Below are 21,578 nucleotides of genomic sequence, written 5' to 3'. Positions count from 1 at the left end.
GTTTATCCATATAGGATACTTTACATGCATTTTGGAGTTTTGGTATCTCACACGGTATCTCAACACGGTTGGTAAAGTTATTTTCTTTCTTTATATAGGGTGTTTTCCATCGCTAAAAAGCATGGAAGTCATCCTAAATGGAATACAAAACATTACGAAAAACGTGTATTTTGAGTGTTTTAGAACTTCTTACGTACCAAAACGGTAAAACGCATGCAAAACACTTTATGGAGAAAATATTCAATTAACCAAAAAACAAGTATTTTGAGTGTTTTTGAGCTTGATATGTAGAAAAACCTTACTTTATATTGTACAGTATATGGTGAAACGAAAAGACATTACAAAAAAAACGTGTATTATGAGTGTTTTTGAGTTTGAGGTACCAAAACTAGAAAAACGCGTCAGAAACACTTTATATGGAAAAACGAAAAAAAAAGCGTGTATTTTGATTGTTTTCACACTGTTACATACCGACTCGCCAAAATGACTGCAGTCTCTTATATGAGAAAACGAAATGACATTATAAGGAACATATCTTTTGAATGTTTTATGCGTATTAGGAACTAAAACACTTAAAAGCATGGAAAGCACCCTATGTAATAGTGAAAAAAAGCGTGTCTTCTGAGTGTTTTCAGGTTCTTACGCACCAAACCGCTGAAACGCATGGAAAACTTGGAGAAAAGAATACTATTACTAAAAACAAGCATGTCAAGTGTTCTGAGCTTGTTAGGCAGAAAACGCCAATATGCATGGAAGACACCATATTTGGGAAAGGAAAAAACATTACGAAAAAACTTGCATTATAAATGTTTTTGAGCGTCTTAGATATAATAACGTGAAAACACTTTAATAACACTCTATATGAAGAAAAAGAATAACTACCAAAAAAAAAAAACGCGTATTTTGTGTGTTTTTGGGAAAAGAAACGACATTTCCAAGACGGTGTCTTTTGAGTGTTTATGCAAACAAAGTACGTTATATGTAGAATAAAAAAAGACATTACATGAAAAGTGAATTTTGAGTGTTTTTGATATTTTTTGGAGCCAAAACGCTAAAATATATGAATAACACTCTATGTGCAGAAACAGAACAACATTATCACGTATGTTTTTGATGTAAGTTATCATAACGCCAAAAGGCATGCAAAGCACTCTATCTGGGGAAAGAAAACGAGATTTCCAGAAACGTGCCTTTTTAATGGTTATAAATGTACAAGGAACTAAAACACTGAAAAGCATGGAAAACACCCTGTATGGGAATTAAAAACATTACAAAAAAATATATCTTTTGAGTGTTTTTCAGCTTTTTTTGTACCATAATGATAAAACACATGCAAAACACCTTTTAGGTAGAAACTTATATTATAAAAAAAAGGTACTTTAAATGTTTTTGAGTTTGTTACGTAGAAAAATGCCAAAAAAAAGCATACAAATTACTCTATATGTAGAAACGAAAAACATTACAAGAAACGTGTATTATGAGTTTTGAGCTTCATAAGGAATAACACGCTAGAACGCATAAATAGCACTTTATATAGAAAAACAGAACAACATTACCATATGTAGAAACGAAAAACATTACAAGAAACGTACGTGTATTATGAGTTTTTGAGCTTTATAAGTAATAACACACTAGAACGCATGAATAGCACTTTATATAGATAAACAGAACATTACCAAAAACAAGTATTTATGAGTGTTTCTAAGATTATGCAAAAAAAAAAAAAAACACCAAAGTGCATGCAAAGAACCCTATATGAGGTAATGAAAAGATTACGAGAAACGTGTATTATGAGTGTTTTTCTTTTTAGTTTCTTAGTTAACAACACTCTAGAACGCATGAAGAGCACTCTATATAGAGAAACGGAATAACACTACCTAAAACGTGTATTTTGAGTGTATTTCACATTGTTAGGTGCCATAATGCCAACATGCATGCAGAAAACATTATATTAAAAACCAAAATAATATTTCAAGAAACGGTTCTTTTGAGTGTTTATAAGCATCTTCAGCACCAAAACGCTAAAAAGCATGGAAATGACATTGGAAAAGCATTGGAAAAACGATAAAAAGTATGCAAAACACCCTATATAAAGAAACATAACATTACCAATAAGGTGTAATTTGAGTGTTTATGATGATGTAAGGAACCAAATCGCAAAAATGCATGGAAAGCACTCTATATGGGGAAACAAAACGATATTACCATAAACTGGTGTTAGGAGTGTTTTCCAGGATTTTACGTACTAAACCGCTAAAATGTATAAATAGCACGTGTAAATAACGAAAACGTTAATTTGATTTTTTTACCTTTTTAGGTACCAAACGCAAAAAAATCATGAAATCCCACATTATGAAATAACTCAACATCACTAAAACTTGTATTATGACTGTTTTTAAGCTGAAACGCCAAATTCCATGGAAGCCGCCCTATAGAGGGAATTCAGACTCTTATGTGCCAATACGTAAAAAAAAAAAAAAAAAATACATGAAAAACACCGTATATGAAGAAATTAATAATATTCCCAAAAACATATAATTTGAGTGTGAGGAAACCAAACACCAAAATTCATACAAAATACCGTATATGAAGAAACAAAAAGATTTTTACCAGAAACGTGTTTTGTAATTGTTTTCTAGCTTCTTAGCTACCAAAACGCTAAAATGTTCTAATAGCACTCTATATGGAGAAACAGAACATTACGATGAATGTGTATGGTAAGTATTTTTCACCTTGGTAGATTCCAAAACGCCAAGAAGCATGCAAAGCACCTTTATGAAGAAACAGAAGAGCATGACCAGAAACGTGTAATTTTGTCTGTTTTTAAGATTGTTAGGTACCAAAAACCAACAAATGCACGAAAACTATCAAATGTAAAGAAATGAAACGACATTAATAGAATCGTGTTTTTTAAGTGTTTTTGAGTGTTATATGCACAAAGACGCTAAAAAACATGGAAAACACCATTTATTGGAAAACAAAATAACAGTGCCAAACACGTGTCATTTGTTCTTCTTACATACAAAAATTAATAAAATGCATACAAAACGACCTATATTAAGAAACATAATAACCATACCAAAATGTTTAATTTCATTGTTTTTACCCTTACCGAAAACATTTATTTTGAATGTTTTTTTTTTTTCGCCATGTTATGTCCTGGATTTTTACGTACCAACACGCAGAAATACTTGCAAAACACCCTATATAAAGATTCATAATTACATTACCAAAATAATGTAATTTGAATGTTTTTGACCGTGTGAGATAGCAAAACGCCAAAATCCACGTAAGTACGTTATTTGGGGGAAAAGAAACGATATTACCAGAAAGGTGTGTGTTTTGAGCTAAAACGTTAAAACGCGTGAATAGCACTCTAACTGGAGAAACAGAACATTACTAAAAACGTGTATTTTCATTTTGTTTTGTTTACCTTGTTAGGTACCTTGTAAGGTATGAAGAAACAGTACATCATGACCAATGTAATTTGACTCTTTTTAAACTTGTTAGGTACCAAAACGCCAAAATGCATGAAAACCATCCTATATATTAAAATGAAACGACATTATTAGAAAAGTAATATTTCATTGATTTTAAGCGTGTGAAGTACCAAAACATCAAAATATATGCAAAGTACCCGATATGGGGAAACGAAAAGGTATTACCAGAAATGTGTATTATCAGTCTCTAACACGATTTTTGTCTATTTTCTAACTCTTTTCATTTCAAAACAATAGAAAATGTCAATTATTCCTGTCAAACAGCTTTTGTGGCTTTTAGAATGATTTTTGCCTGAAAATAGCTAAATTTCACCATTTTTACCATTTTTGGAAAGAAAAATAATTCAAATGACTCCAAAATTAATTTTAAAACTTTTTTTTCTTCTTGATTTGCTTGAATACAACAAATAACTTTCATGTATGAGCCCCTAAATGTAGTCTCCCATCATGTTTTTCATTGAAAGATCCCTGATATCTCTGTTCAAAGTTCGTTATATCTTGGTGGAGGGACTCCCCTTGTTCCTCTGAATATGCTCCCTTATTCTCTTGAAGCTGTCGAGATGACAATCTAGGATATGGACCTTCAAGTACGTTTTCTTTGGCTGGTCACTTGCACACTTTCATCAAGTAAGTCCCATTCCTTCAGCCTTGAAATCAAAAGCTCACCATTTGACTTTGTCAAACCAAGATCTCTGATGAGATCAATGAGGTCTCTTTGATTTGGGTAGTAAGGATTCCTTCCAACTACAACTGTATCTGTGAATTCACAGTCTTTCTCTCTGTTTGGCTCATCTTCTGACTTGCTGCTTTCTTTTGATAGTTGATTTCTTTCTGGAGAATCAGCAGATCAGCACTATGTGGTACTGGTGCAATGAAATGGATAGAATGTCTGGATTAACAGACAGGTGCATTTTTCCCAGATCGGCGTTTGGAAGGATCCACCATGCAGAAAAAAGCGGTCACTTGAGTGATCAGTAGGTTCACGCTATATTCTAGGTATAGCAAATTTCATGGTTCTCTTTTCCCCTCTATACCACCTTGTAAAAGAACAGCAGTATAAGTTTGTTTAACTTATGTTTTAATTTTTCTTAATTTTTTATTGAATATTACTCTTGAAAAACTAACAGCTATTTTGCCTTCTAATGTTCTCTCACAATCCTCACAAGTAAAATGAGGTGCCCTGGTCTTATCTTGGTTCCCAACTGGCACAGCAAAATATGCTTTGTAAGCTTCACATTACCTATGACAACAAAAGAACAATATCACCAGAAACGTGTATTATGGCTTTTTAAAGATTGTTAGTTACCAGCATGCCAAAATGCATGGAAACCACCATATATAGGGAAACTAAATAATACCATGAACGTTTGTTTTCAGTATTTTTTATCGTTTTATGCAGAGAGACGCTAAAAAGCATAGAAAGCACCCTATTTTGGAAAACAAAATAATATTTCCAAACAATTGCCATTTCATTGTTTTTGAGATTCTTACGTACAAAAACACAAAAATGCATGTAAAACAACGTATATAAAGAAGCAATAATTATAACAAAAATGTGTAATTTGAGCGTTCATAAAATCATGATGAACCAAAATGCCAGAATTCATGTAAATTACCCCTATATGAGGAAACAAAACGATATCACTGGAAACGTTTCTTATAAGTGTTTTTGAACTTCGTTGCTACCAAAACGCTAAAACCAATCAATATATAATAGCAGCATAAAATTATTTTTTACTGTTTCTATTTTGTTAAATAACAAAACGACAAAATGCGCACAAAGCACCTTATATGAAGATCACCAGAAATGTTTATTATGACTGCTTTTTAAGATCTTTAATTACCAAAACACCAAATTGCATGATAACTAAACATTACCAAAAGCGTGTCTTTGGAGTGTTTTTTTTTAATATTTTTTTTATGTACAAAGACGCTAAAAAAAAACATAGAAAGCACCGTATATTGAAAAAAAAAAATAACATTACCAGACTGTTTTTCAGATTCTTATGTACCAAAACGCTAAAATGCTTAAAAAAAAAACACCGTATATGAAGAAAATATTAAAATCATCAAAGCCATAATTATAATTTGAGGATTTTTGACCGAGTGAAATACCAAAAACGTGAAAATGCATGTAAAGTACTCTATATAAGGAAAAAGAAACAAAATTACCAGAAACATGAATTATGAGTATTTTAAAGCTTCTTAATCACTAAAAATGCTAAAACGTTTTAATAGAACTATATGTGGAGAAACAGAATAATATTACCAAAAATGTGTTTATTGTATTTTCACCTTAAATGAAGATACAGTATGGCATGATGAAAAACATGTATTATAGCTGTTTTTAAACTTGTTAGGTAATAAAATACCAAAAAAACATGTAATATTTTCTATATATGGAAACGAAACGACATTAAGAAAAACGTGTCTTTTGTGGGTTTTGAAGCGTTTTATGCGCAAAGATACAAAAAGCCATGGAAACACCATATAATGAAACATAGAATAACATTACTAAACACGTGTCATTTGTGTGGTTTTGGGCTTATTACGTACTAAAGCGCTAAAATGCATCAAAAATACCCTATATAAGGAAACATAATAACATTACCAAAAATGTGTAATTTGAGTGTTTTTGACTATGACGCCAAAATGCATGGAAATTTTCCAATAGGGGAAACGAAATGATATTACCATAGTACCTAATGAAAGAGCTTTACAAGAAACGTGTATTAAGAGTGTTTTTGAGCTTGTTAGGTACCAAAACACGAAAACGCGTTGAAAAGTACTCTATATAGAAAAACAGAACAGCATTATAAAAAAGAAAACGTGCATTTTGAGTGTTTTTATATTGTTAGGTACCAAAACGGTAAAATGCATGCGAAGCACTCTACATAGGGAAATGAAGCGACATTACCAGAAACGTGTCTCTTTAGTGTTTTTGAGCGATTTATGCATCAAAACGCTAAAATGCATAAGTTCCATATTTTCGATACAAAACAACATTACCAAAAAGATGTCTTTTGTGTCTTGAGCTTCTTACGTACCTAAACGTTAAAATTCATACAAAACACCCATTAAGAAGAAACAGAATAACATTACCATTTTGAGTGTTTTTGAGTTCGTTAAGTACAAAAATAGCAAAATCCATGCAATGTACCCCATATGGTGAACATAACAATATTACCAGAAACGTGTATTATGGATGTTATTGACCCTCTTAAGTAACAAAACGCTCAATAGCTCTCTTTATATAGAAAAAGAGCAACACAACCATAAGCGAGTGTTATGAGTGATATTCATATTATTATGTACGAAAATGCGTACATTCATGTAAAATATCCGATATTTAATAACGAAAAGACATTAAGAGAAAAGTGTGTTATGAGTGTTTTTGAGCTTCTTAGAGTCCAAAACGCAAAAACGCTTCAATAGCATTATATATGGAGAAAGGACAACATTACTAAAAATATGTATTTGGGTGTTTTTTTTTTATTTTTAGGTACTAAACTGCCAAAATACATGCAAAGCACCCTATATTAGGAAAAAAAAATGATATTTCAAGAAACATCCCTTTGGAGTGTTTATAAGCATGTTATGCACCAAAACGGTAAAATGCATGGAGATCACCCTATATGGGAATACCAAACAACATTACACAAAACCTATATTTTGAGTGTTTCTAGCTTCTTACGTACTAAAACGCTAAAACGCATAGGAAACACTTTTTATGAAGAAAGAATAACATTACGAAAAACAAGTATTATGAGTATTTTTGAGTTTGTTATGTATAAAAAACGACAAAATGCATGGAAAGTACCCTATATAGGGTAACGAAAGAATATTACTAAAAATGGGTATTATGAGTACTTTCGATCGTCTTACGTACCAAAACGCTAAGACGCATCCATCGATTATTTCACAGAAGTAATCGATGGATGCAACGATGTACGACTCTTAAGCATATTAGAAGCCCTCCACATAAAAGAAAATAATCTGAAGTTAAATACTCAGTCAGAAGATCTTCAAGCCCTACCAAACATGAAGAAATCAAGAAAGAAAAACGAAGCGGCAACTCACCGAGCCACGCGACAAAGCAGCCAATCAGCGGCTCCGCCCATAGTGCGTAGCTCGTTCTGATCCCGTGCGGGCTGCATATAAGGCGAGCAGAGGGCAGACAACTTCAGCACACCAGACTCACAAGACTCACAGGCACACCTCAGACCACTTGCTCGCAGAGCTAATGACGAGGTTAGAGTACTCGCGCTCCTCATTTATCACCAACAACAACAACAACTACTACTACTACTACTACTACCACAACATCCATTATCAAGGCCTCTCCCTGCACTTGTGTACCGGGGCTCTCCCGCTTGGTTGAGAGCCCGCTCCTGTGCAGTTCCTCCTTTCATCTCCCACTATATTTCCTTTCGCCCTAGCGTCCACCGGTAAGTGAAGGTGAACCCCGCGGCCTGCACAAGGGGGGCATTTAGCATGCTGCCTTAAACTCACCGGTTAAGGTCGGGCAAAAACTCTGATAGGTGTAGGCGCGGATCGGGGTGGCTACGACTGTTTTTAGAAACGGGGTCATCAAACCGTTTTGCATAGGCAGGCTCCTTCCATTCTCTCTCCCTAGTTGTGGCGTACAGTCGGGCCACGGCCCCTAATAGGATGTAAACATGCCAAGACTAAAGATCACGTGTGATGGAGACCCCAAAGACAGACGAATCAAACTAAAACTTCTAGAGATCCTCGCTCCGGCTGATGTGTACGCCAATGCTCTCTACGAAGCCAACGGTGGATACATCATCAATGCCAGTGAAAAGGAAGTCGACACAGTTTTGGAGTCGGCAGCAACCCAGACTCTGCAAAGTCATGGCTTCTACCCCATCCTTCCCCCTGAAATAAAAGCACGACGCACCATCATCTGTCACAAGGTGGAACAGACGGCCTTTGAAAACACCAAAAATAACATAGCTGATGAAATTGAAAACAAACAGGAATGGGCAAAGATTCAAGATGCCTACAAGTTCCCAAACAACAGAAACAATACCAGCGGAAATAGACTCAAGATCCAGTTCGAGACCATCAGCATGGCAGATAAGGCAACGAAACAGGGCCTACGCCTCTTCAACGTATCCATAGCACCATACCAAATCACCAAAGAGAAATACACACCAATTTCCTACTGCATGAAATGTTATGCAATCGAGAAGCACTCCACCAAACAATGCCCCAAACCAGCAGGGTACCAAGTGTGTTCAGAATGCTCAAGCCATGACCACATCTGGAAAACCTGTCCAAAAGAATCAGTGAAATGTATAAACTGTGGACAAGCGCACAAGACAATGGCGTACAAATGCCAGAAAAGGAAGGAGAAAGTCACAGAAAAACAAGAAGAAGAAAAACGAGTGAAGTCACAGAGCTACTCTCAAGCTGCCAATCACCACAACAACGCCAACACGTTCCCTACATCAGCTACGGCACTAAACAACAACCAAACATCAAAAATGATGATCTGCTACCTCCACGCGCATGCAATGAACATGGTCAACCCGGGCACCTTCCAAAAGACCCTCATTGATATACTACAAGAAAATAATCTCCCAACGGTGATCCTCCCCAACAATCCTCCCTCCCAGCAAATAATCCAGAATATGTTGCCATCAGAGACACCACAAATTATGGAATCAGTAACAACCAACCTAGCCACGACAACATCAGTTGCTGAAGCAGACCTTGAACTCTCGTCTGACTCTGAAGAGGAACAAGAAACAGATGAGGAAGAAGATACAGGGCTACCAGAAGAGACAACACAGCAAGAAACACTTCGACAACCACCACCACTTCCCAAACTTACTGAAAGCACTTCAACACATACAGTTACAAGGCAACACAATCACAAACAAACATCACAGACACCACACGCCACAAACAACACCGACAACGAGATAGCCCAAACAACACCCTCAGTCAAGCAAAGAAAAAATCAGCTGAGAAAAACTAGACAACCCGAACCAAAATGGACCAAACGACATTAAACATTGTGCAACATAATGTTCTAAACTGGAGGGGCAGAAGTACTGGTCTTTCAAACATATATAGAAACCTACAGGCAGATGTCATACTTATCAACAGCCACGGAACAACAGAATATTAACCACTCAAACTTTAGGGCTACAATACACACACCAAAAACCTCACAGGCAGACTGCACGACGGCACAGGGATTGCAGTCAAAAACACCATCCCACATAAAATACACGACACTTACATATCAGACTTGCTAGCAGTTGAAATAGAAACAACCACTGGCCCAATAATCCTTGCCACCCTATACCAGCCACCCACAAGAGATTATCTCCCCATCCCCGATTTCACACAACTGTTCCGACAACACACCCCAGTATACATGATCGCAGATCTAAATGCACGTCATCCACTACTGGGCCACAGGGGTAGAAATACCAAAGGAAAACAATTAGCACACTTGATCAGACATAGAACACTACACCACATCGGCCCACACTTTGCTACATACTACGCACACAACGCAGACACAACACCAGACATAATTCTCACAAACTATAGAACACACCACAACATTCACATCACGCAGGGTCCTCTCACCAGCAGCGACCACATTCCCATCCTGATGAAATTATCCTCTTCTCCAATACAAACACCGATACCACCACGACCATGCTTCGCGAGGGCAAACTGGGAGCAGTTCCAAGATTACATCTCCCAGAACATGGTAGACAACACCGAGGTGGAAAACGCGACTTTAGAGGAAATTGATGAAGAAATAGAAAACTGGTACGCTACTATCAGTGACGCCAAAAGTAGACACATACCCAACACACATCACAGAACTTTACCACACACTCCACACACCCAATATATACAAACACTTATGCAACAATTCAATGCACTCAGAGCACACTCTTTCGCCAACGGCTGGACGAGAGCACACTACAATAGATACAGGGAGCTTAGGACACTAATACAAGAAGCACTCATAGAAGAATCCAGTCAGCACTGGCAACAGGCAATTGCAACCCTGGCAACACTTTACAAACACCCACCCGATTTTTGGAGAAAACTCAATCAGCTCTCAGGAAACACCACACCACCAACGCATTATCTCATAGACAACGCAAACATGAGACACTACACCCCAGAAGCTCAAGAAGCCCTCCATCAGAACATCTGGAGACAAATATACACTGAAGATGAAGACATGCACGAAGAAACAGAACACATGGTAACACAACACCTACGAGAACACATACACAGAACAACACCACACAACAACGCAGACCCATCACGCCTCGATTCCGACCCAGTACTCACCACTCCAGTAACAACAGAAGAAATCACAAACATCATCAAACACACGAAAAAGATTTGCCCGGGTAGCAGTGGTTTCAACAAAACAATCCTCCAACATCTACCTCATAATGCCATACAAAACTTAAAGAACATCTATAATGCCACTATATCAGCAGGCTACTTCCCAGACATCTGGAAAAAAGCAATAATAAAACTAATACCCAAGCCAAGTAAATCCCCCGCTCATCCCTTAAATTACCGACCAATCTCACTCTTGGAGGTCCCCGGCAAGATTCTGGAACGTATTATCAATTATAGATTACGCTCTCACCTAGAATATACCAACCAATATAACCCAACACAATTTGGCTTCAGACAAGACAGAGGTACTACCCAAGCTCTCGCGATAATCACTGAAAAAATAGCTCAAAACAAAGCCGACGGAGGACAATGTCACGTTGTCTTGAGGGACATCACAAAGGCTCTCGATAAGGTGTGGCATCTCGGGCTAAAATATAAGCTTCTTCACCTGGGACTCCTTCACCTGGGATGTCATAGAATAATTTTTATGCGATTTTCTAGAGGATAGGGAAGCAAGCATTAAAATAGATCAGTTCCGAGGTGTCCCCTTTCCCCTGGGCTGTGGGGTCCCACAGGGCAGTGTGCTGTCCCCGACCCTTTTTGTCATATACACTCAAGACATCCCACCTCCAAGACATGGCCTAAACATCTCTTACGCCGATGACATCACCCAAATCATAGGATACCCTGGCAAGTCTAAACACATGATCAACGCCCGCACAGAAAGAGAAATCAATATAGTAAATAATTTTGAAACAAAATGGAACATAAAGACAAATGTAAGTAAGTTTACCCCTCTTGCCCTTGGAAGCAGGCGGAACCCTCCTCTTACCATCAATGGGGAGGAAACAGAATTCCAAAACCATGGGAAATCTTTAGGCTTCCATATTATAAACACAGGTTACAAGAGGCATGTGCACGAAAGAAAACAACAAGGAGAAGCTGCACTGAAGAAGCTGTACAGATTCAGACACCTCCCAATTCCTATGAAAATACATCTTGTAAAAGTAATTGTCATTCCCACACTAGACTACCCTCCAATTCCAACACATGCACTCAGTAACACACAACTAAGAAAATTACAGAGAACACAGAACAAGGCGCTCCGATGGGCCACAAAACAGACATACCCATACACACTCACTACAAGACAAATACACGAAGCCACAGACACAGCACCACTAAACATACGCCTACACAAACACGCAGTAAAAATATGGACCACACTAAAACTAAGCAATAATGAAACATACGAAGCACTAATACAACAAGCAAATCACATTCAAAGATATAACAGAAATTACCCAAGCAGTTTAACTACAATCATTCATGAACCCAATCCGCTCTTCACATAAACAAAAAGTCACTAAGACAAATTAGCTAGCTAGATAAACAACATAATGTCACACACGTGACTACTCTACCACGGAACCAGGTGCCTGCCTCTCAACTCGTGGCGCTGCCACGTGTATAGCTTGAGGCATACTGGATACGTGACCTCTAGCAGGCTACCAAGCCGATAACAAGGGGTGGAGTTCCATCGAGCTTCAGTCTCCTCCAAGGGTCGCTACAGCTCTGAGGTCGCCTTGGCATACGCTGGGAGCCTCATATACACTCGAGAGCGGTGGTAAGAGTTACACCAGTGTTACACACCCACACACACACACACATAAACACACACACACACACACACAAACACATTTATATTTATTTTCTATTATGTATATGTAAAGGTGTTTATTTTTGTAATTTGTATATATATATATATGCATTTACTAACTTGGCTTAAGTTATTAACTGAACCAGTCTTTTAAGTTATTCAGTCCAGTTCAGATTGCCACTCCTTGTTACTTACTTTTACTTACTTAAATAATCTTCAATTTTGTATTGTTACTTAATTTAAGGGTTAACTTTAAGATATTAAATAACAGTTAAAATGTCTCCTTTTCTCTTTTCTTTTAACCCTTCCATTGTTAGTGTGAGCAACACCCCTTCATGGTCCATCCCCTAGAGTTCAGCGTATGCTCACACGTAACAATTGGGGGCCCGTCCGGGATATTACACATGTTTACACATACATATAACTACACTAGTTCCTTTCCTGCTCTCGAGTGTATATGAAGTTGTGCTTATTTCTTTGTTGGTGAATTTTTGCGTTTTTCCGCTTTAAAAGTACGCGAGGTACCGGCGTCTATTCATAAAAGCGTTAAAAACCTAACAATTGATTTCCTCAGTGTTGCTTTAGTGTCGGTTCGATTCCCCCTAGTAGTGACCTTCACCCCGAACTCCGAGACTCCTTAAAACTTGGGAACTTGCGTTCCACTCTTTGCTTGAAAGCAGCGAATACGGCAAGCCATTACAAGTGCTTAAGTGTTAGTTCTATGGTAGTCATTTTGGGGCAGTGATTATCGCTACACTTCTTCGATTCGTTGCCTCTTCAGAAGCACAGTTAAGGCGTTGCTAACCTTGACTCAACTAGACTCAAAAACGAGTCTCTGTCGATGCACGCGGGTCAACTCATTTCCCTCCGACTCGTGGTTTCGAACCTGTCGTTCACGCGGGTCCTTCCGACTCGTGGTGGCGAACCTAGGTCTTGGATCAGGTTTCAGTGTAGGGCTCAGACACACTTGATTTGGTTCAATTGACCTCACGCTCATTAATCATGTCGCATGAGTTAAACTTGGACGCATTTTGCAGTAATCCTTCTGTGGCGGAGCTACAAACTGCCAAAGTGACAAAGAATGATTTAAAGTACATAGCCCGACAGTTTGATCTCTCATATCCGTCTGACATTCGGAAGGAAGAACTCCGAACTCAAATCCTAGTTCACCTTGGAGGTGAAGCCACTAGTGCTACTTCACAGCACGACGCCAGTTTAATGCTCGAACTCGAAAAGCTGAAACTAATGGCAGCAAGAGAAAGAGAGAGAGAAGAGAGAGAGGCAGCAAGAGAAAGAGAGAGAGAAGAGAGAGAACTAAGGCGAGAAGAACTAGCTTTTCAAAAAGAAAAAGCGGAAAGAGATCTGGCATATGTAAAAGAAAAGGAGGAAAAAGAAAGAGAGGAGAGAGAAAAAGAAAGAGAGGAGAGAGAAAAAGAAAGAATCCACGAGACCCAACTCGCACAATTAAAATCTCGATCAACCACCACAGCTGACCTCAAACAAAAGTTAACTAAATATCTCTCACTACTCCCTCAGTTCTCTGACAAAGACCCCGAAACTTTCTTTGGACAGTTCGAGGACACAGCAGTACATTTTGAACTGCCCCGAGAAGACTGGCCTTGGCTTCTTAAACCCAAACTCAGCCAAAAGGCTTTAACTATTTTGAACGGCCTCGAAAACAACACGGATTACGACTGTGTCAAACAGGGCATCCTAGCGGCGTACTCCATTACCACAGAAGGATACCGTCAGTCTTTTCGAAAAATGTTCAAAACTCCGCAACAAACCTATCTAGAGTTTGCCTCAGAGAAACTGAGGGCTCTCAAGCGTTGGCTTAAGTCAGCCGCGATAACCACGTACGACGAATTAGTAAATCTCTTAGCCTTAGAAGAGTTCATGCGTAAGCTCCCTTACTCAGTAATGTTACACATCACCAACAAAGAAGAAACAGATCTTCTCAAAGCCGCTCAGTTAGCGGACCTTTTCTCCCTGGTGAATCGCAAGGCAACCTCAGACAAGCTGACCGAGACTCCTAGTGGTAAGATAAACTCAGGTAACTCAGGGGTTGGTAAAATGACCGGCAGTAGTACTCGACCACCTCTATTTTGTGCTTTTTGTAAACAGCCGGGGCACCTCATAAAGAACTGTCCTAATCCCAAGTGCAAGGTAGCTCAAACATATCCTACCAAGCCAGTTGCTTCCATACAAGCTCTTCCCTCCTTCCCTGTACCTAAAGACTTATTTGAGCCTTTCAGGTCTGTAGGCACCATCAGCATTGATAACAAGGATCACCCAGTTAAGATTGTCAGAGACACCTGTTCAGCTCAGTCCCTAGTGCTGAAGTCAGCAGTCCCTGGTATTGAACAGTGTTACACAGGTGAAAAGGTATATTTAAAAGACTTCCATGACCCCTTCCCCATTGCATTAGCTAAAGTACATCTTGATAGCCCACTAGTAAGAGGTGAAGTGATAATAGGAGTTAGTGAAGAACCAGCCTTACCCATCCCTAATGCTCAACTACTCCTCGCTAATGACCTAGCTGGCAGTAAGGTGACTCCCCCTTTGGTAATTAGTGACACAATGCTGATGGATAACCCCACTGTACAGTTAGAAGAGCAACAACCAGGCTTATTCCCTGTTTATGTTACTACTCGTGCACAAGCAAGGAAATCTGATCAGTCTTTCTCGCTTCCAAAGAGGAGCCCATCCCCACTTGAACTCAATCAAATATTTTCTGAAAAACTTCTCACTGAGGCTCAACAGGAAGACACTACTTTGACTCAATTTCATGACAAGGTTATCCCTCCAGATCAAATTACTCATTACCCTGCCTTTTACAAACAGGATGGAGTTCTCATGAGAGTGTTCCGGCCCTCTAAGGTCCCAGATGCTGCTGCTTGGGCAGAAGCCCACCAAGTGGTTGTGCCTACCATACTCAGACATTCCATACTAGAGATCGCTCATGAAAGTTTTGCTGGTCACTTGGGCATCAAGAAGACATGTGAGAAGATCCTCGCTGACTTTTACTGGCCAGGATTAAGGGAGGATGTGAAGAATTACGTCAGTACTTGTCATCTCTGCCAGATAGCGGGTAAACCTAACGTAACTATCCCACCCTATCCTCTCCAACCTATTGCTGTTCCCTCAGAACCATTTCATAAAATAATAATTGACATTGTGGGGCCACTTCCAAAAACCAAGAAAGGTAATGAGTATATCCTAACAATTCTTGACCCAACAACTAGGTATCCCGGAGCCTTTCCGATACGTAAAATCAACACCAACACTATTGTGTCCAAGCTAAACCACTTCTTTACTACCTTCGGGATTCCTCAAACCATTCAGAGTGACCGAGGAACTAATTTCACTAGCGTTCTCTTCACAGAGGTGTTAAAAGAGCTTGTTATCGCACAAACCTTGTCTTCTGCCTATCACCCGCAGTCACAGGGCGCTCTAGAAAGATTTCATCAGACACTGAAAGGACTTCTACGCAAATTCTGTCAAGAGCAGGAGAGCGAATGGGATGACGCACTCCCCTACATGCTTTTTGCCATCAGGGAAGCACCTAACGAGAGTACAGGAGTTTCCCCATTCGAGCTCCTGTTCGGTAGGAAAGTGAGGGGACCATTAAGGATTATTAAAGACAAATTGTTAGATTCCACTACCCACAAACTTGTCTCTGTAACTAAATACTTGAACAACCTTAAAGCCACACTCACTAAAGTTCGCACCTTTGCTGATAACAACTTACACAAATCTCAAAACACCATGAAGAAACACTTTGATCAGAAGGCCAGAGTTAGAGTATTTGATAGAGGTGATCAAGTCCTTGCATTCATACCCACACCTAAACACCCATTACAAGTAAAGTATCATGGTCCCTATGAGGTAGTGGAAAAGGTAGGAGATAACAACTACATCATAAACACTCCAGACCGCCGAAAGGCAACACAGTTAATACACGTTAATCTCCTAAAAATGTATAAATGTAGAACCCCTGTGACTGGCGCCCAACCAACCCCTAGAGTAGCTTCCTGTGGTATCATTGAACCCCAGGAGGCTGACTCAGAGTTAAAACCTGCCTCTGTGTGTTCATTGATGTATGATAAATGTATTACCACTGAGATTGACACAAACACCATACATCCCAAGGACACGCAAAACAACACCTACATTATCCAACACTTAGATGGTCAGCTCCGTCATCTTTCATCCTCTCGAGCACTGGATATCTCAAGATTGATCTCTCAGTATGACGTGTTCGGTGACCATCCTAAAATCTGTAATGTCCTCCGCCATGATGTGAAGGTGCTTCCTGCTTCCAGGGACCTTCCCTATCAAGCAGTCTCCCTACAGAGTCAACCCCCGGAAACGAGAACAGATGCAGAAGGAGGTCCAGTACTTATTAGAGCAGGGCTTGGCTATACCCAGCAGCTCCCCATGGGCATCACCCTGCCTCCTAGTACCCAAGGAGGACGGACAACTGCGATTCTGCACGGATTACCGACGGGTCAACGCCGTCACCATTCCTGACGCCTATCCTCTGCCTCGGGTAGACGACCTGATAGATGAAGTAGGTCAAGCCAAATTTGTTACTAAGCTGGACCTATTAAAAGGGTATTATCAAATAGCCCTTACTGAAAGAGCTCAGATAGTCTCTGCCTTCATCACCCCTTTTGGACTTTTCCAGTATGTAGTAGCCCCATTTGGCATGAGGAATTGCCCCGCTACTTTCCAGAGGGCAATGAACAAGGTAATGCAGGGATTAAAAGGAGTGCTGGTTTACTTAGATGATATTCTTATTTTTTCACATGACTGGGATGACCACCTGTACCAGATCCAGAATGTGCTCAGCCGTCTGCAGGAAGCGAACCTCACCGTGAAGCTGGCGAAATCTACGTTCGGAGCTGCCACCGTCTCCTACCTAGGACATCAGATTGGACAAGGCTCCGTCCGGCCCAAGACCGCTAACGTCGACGCAGTACTGAAGTACCCAACTCCCACTACTCGACGCGAGCTCCGCCGCTTCCTGGGCATGGCGGGGTTCTACCGGCGTTTCTGTCCATACTTCGCAGACGCAGCTGGGCCACTTACTAGACTAACTAGTGGGAATGTGGCGTACGAATGGACCCCTGCCTGCCAACATGCCTTCAATCAACTTAAGAACTTGCTTGCTCGGGAACCGGTTTTGCGTGCGGCCGACTTCAGTAAACCCTTCATCATACATACTGACGCCAGTGATCACGCTTCGGGTGCCGCCCTCCTGCAAGAATCTGACGGAATCTTTCACCCAGTCGCCTACCACTCCGAGAAGTTCAACATCCATCAGAAGAATTACAGCACTATCGAGAAAGAACTTTTAGCCATTATCTCTGCCATCAAGAAATTTGAGTACTATCTTCAGTCCAACACCCAGCCACTCCAAATCTACACTGACCACAACCCTTTGACTTTTCTCAACAGGAACCGCTTCACTAACCAACGTCTGCTACGGTGGTCTCTACAGCTCCAGCCTTACCACATTGAAATGCACCATATTAAGGGACTGGACAACTGCCTTGCTGACACTTTGTCTCGCCTTCCCACTACGCCTAGCATCACTACCTGTCGCGACCCTGAGGACCCTAGGATCCTGTTGCCGGGGATGCAGTCGTGCCTTGTGAACCGGTCGATGGAGGCAGCCGAGGGCCGAGCACTGCCAGAAGAACCATCTACCGGGCCCCAGACTACACACGTTCTGGTGGAATCAACCTTCACGGGACAGGAACCACCTCACTTCTCTAATGACGCAGAGTCATTCCTTCTGCGTCATCCTAAGAAGGGGGGAATGTCACACACGTGACTACTCTACCACGGAACCAGGTGCCTGCCTCTCAACTCGTGGCGCTGCCACGTGTATAGCTTGAGGCATACTGGATACGTGACCTCTAGCAGGCTACCAAGCCGATAACAAGGGGTGGAGTTCCATCGAGCTTCAGTCTCCTCCAAGGGTCGCTACAGCTCTGAGGTCGCCTTGGCATACGCTGGGAGCCTCATATACACTCGAGAGCGGTGGTAAGAGTTACACCAGTGTTACACACCCACACACACACACACAAACACATTTATATTTATTTTCTATTATGTATATGTAAAGGTGTTTATTTTTGTAATTTGTATATATATGCATTTACTAACTTGGCTTAAGTTATTAACTGAACCAGTCTTTTAAGTTATTCAGTCCAGTTCAGATTGCCACTCCTTGTTACTTACTTTTACTTACTTAAATAATCTTCAATTTTGTATTGTTACTTAATTTAACTTTAAGATATTAAATAGCAGTTAAAATGTCTCCTTTTCTCTTTTCTTTTAACCCTTCCATTGTTAGTGTGAGCAACACCCCTTCATGGTCCATCCCCTAGAGTTCAGTGTATGCTCACACGTAACAATATATACAAGCACCCCAACACCCACCAAACACAAAACATTTAACACTTACTAACAACACACCAAGGTGGGCAGGCCACCAACTTTCTTTCTCCTACTATTTTCACTTTCTCTCTTTTATCTTCCAACTACGATCCTAACCCTCTCTATTTGCTAAAAAAAAAAAAAAAAAAAAAAAAAAAAAACTTCATTCTCACCACCAACACCGCAGAGAGAACAAGAACAAATGTGTATTTTGAGTGTTGTTCACACTGTTAGGTACAAAAACGCCAAAATCCATTCAAAGTACCCTGCATGGAATAACGAAAAGACATTATAAGAAACATTTATCATAAATGTTTTTGAGCTTCTTAGGTACCAAAACGCAAAAACCTAGCACTCTGTATGGAGGGACGGAACAACATTACCATAAACGTGTATATTGATTTTTTTTTCTTTTCTTTTTTTTTTTTTTTTATTGCTAGGTACCAAAATGCCTAAATGCATGTAAGGGAACTTTTACTCAGAAACGATCATTTCCAAAAGCTTGTGTTTTGAATGTTTATGAGCATCTTAGGCACCAAAACACAATATGGGAAAAATCAAACATTACGAAAAACGTGTCGTTTGAGTGTTTTGAGTTTCTTACGTACCAAACCCTACAGTGCATGCAAAAACACTTTTTATGGAGCAAGAATAAAATTATCAAAGAGAAGTATTTTGAGAGATTTTATTCTTGTTACGCAAATAAATGGCAAAATGCATGGAAAATACCCTATGTGGGGTAACGAAAGAACATTATCCCATATCCAGAAACATGCCTTTTTAGTATCTTTTAAAGCGTGTATTTTGAAACGAAACCACATTTCCAGAAACATGTCTTTTGAGTCTCTGTGGGCGTGTTAGGAATTAAATCGTAAAAAAAAAAAATAAAAGCATGAAAAGGACACTATATGGGGAAAAATAGTTATCAAAAACGTGTCTTTTGAGTGCTTTTTTTTTTTTAGTTATTTACGTACCAAAACTCTAAAACGCATGTAAAACATCTTTTATACAGAAACAAGAATAAATTTTCCTAAAACGTGTATTTTGAGAGTTTTTCAACTTGTTACGTTCATAACCACCAAAATGTATGGAAAGTATACGATATGGGGAAACAAGAATATCACGACAGGCGAATTTTCAGTGTTTTAGAGTTTCTCAGCTACAAAAACGGTAAAACGCATGAATAGCATTGTATATGGAGAAACAAAACAACATCTGTGATTTGAATGTTTTTCACACTGTTAGTACCAATACAGCAAAATGCATGCAAAGCACCAGCTATGGTGAAACGAAACGATATTTCAATAACCATGTCCTTCGAGTGTTTATTGGCGTGTTAGCCACTAAAATTATGAAAAACATTGAAGGTAACCTGTATGGGAAAACAAAACAACATTACCAAAAACGTCTCTTTCTATTATTTTTAAGCTAGTTACGTACCAAAACGCTTAAGCGCATGCAAAACACCCTTAATGGAGAAGCAGAATAACATTACAAAAAACAAGTATTTTGAGTGTTTTTGAATTTGTAACGTGCAAAAACACCAACATGCATGTAAAATATCCTATATTGGAAAACTAAAGAAAATTTACGAGAAAAGTGTATTAAGAGTGTTTTTAATCTTCTTAGGTACCAAATCGCGAAAAAGCTTTGCAAAACACATAAAACGCATGCATAACTCGCTTTAAGGAGAATCCAAAAGACATTAACAAATATATGTATTTTGAGTGTTTTCTAGCTTGTAACGTAGAAAACACATAAATGCATGCATGCCTACATGGGGAAACGAAAAGACATTACGAGATACGTGTATTATTAATGTTTTCGAGCTTCTTAGGTACCAAAATGCAAAAAAAAACACGTTAATAGTATTCTATTTGGAGTAACAGATCATTACCAAAAACGTGCATTTTGAGTGTCTTTCACATTTTTAGATATCAAAACGTCAAAATGCTTGCAAAGGCTCTTATGTGTGGAAAGGAAATGACATTACAAGAAACGCAAATTCATATTTTTATTTTTATTTTATTTTATTTTATTTTATTTTATTTTATTTGATTCTTTTGCTTATGCTGTCACCCTTTCTTCTCCGTTGGGCTCCGATCACAATCTCATATCTTTATCTTGTCCTATCACTCCAATCCCTCCTTAGGATCCCCCTAAGCGAAGGTGCCTGTGGGAAGGTGTTGAGCTTGTTACATAGAAAAACGCCAAAATGCATGCAAAGTTCTCTATATGGGAAAACGAAAAGACAATGAGATAAACGTGTTTTTTTTTATCTCTTTATGTAACAAAAACGCAAAAAACAATTTAATAACTCTATTTGGAGAAAAAGAACATTATAAAAACATGTGTTTTGAGTCTTTTTCATATTGTCAGATAACCAAATGCCAAAATGCATACAAAACAATCCATATTGGGAAAAGAAACGACATTTGCCGAAACGTGTCTTTAGTGTTTATGAGCGTGATAGGAAATAAAATGCTAAAAATAAGGAAAACACACTATATGCGAAAACAAAACATCATCATCAAAATCGTGTCTTTCAACTG

At 39.0% G+C, this 21,578-nt stretch overlaps 1 protein-coding gene across 1 annotated transcript; it reads left to right on the top strand.

The window, feature by feature from the left end:
* The first annotated feature begins 13,578 nt into the window (after positions 1–13,578).
* On the top strand, positions 13,579–17,467 carry LOC135092576 (uncharacterized). The gene is made up of 3 exons (XM_063991190.1): positions 13,579–13,827; positions 14,113–17,149; positions 17,414–17,467. Exons 1-2 carry the CDS (start codon positions 13,579–13,581, stop codon positions 17,107–17,109), a joined length of 3,246 nt encoding a protein of 1,081 aa, XP_063847260.1. The 3' UTR covers positions 17,110–17,149; positions 17,414–17,467.
* Positions 17,468–21,578: the final 4,111 nt, after the last annotated feature.

This window comes from Scylla paramamosain, chromosome 40, assembly GCF_035594125.1.
Source record: "Scylla paramamosain isolate STU-SP2022 chromosome 40, ASM3559412v1, whole genome shotgun sequence".
Classification (NCBI taxonomy): Eukaryota; Metazoa; Arthropoda; class Malacostraca; order Decapoda; family Portunidae; genus Scylla; species Scylla paramamosain.
This window is presented reverse-complemented; position numbering and strand designations above follow the sequence as displayed.

Coding starts and splice junctions, on each gene's coding strand:
- LOC135092576 (XM_063991190.1), top strand. CDS start 13,579: ATGTCGCATGAGTTAAACTTGGACGCATTTTGCAGTAATCCTTCTGTG. Junction 13,828..14,112: donor AAAAGCTGAAACTAATGGCA/GCAAGAGAAAGA, acceptor CTACTCCCTCAG/TTCTCTGACAAAGACCCCGA.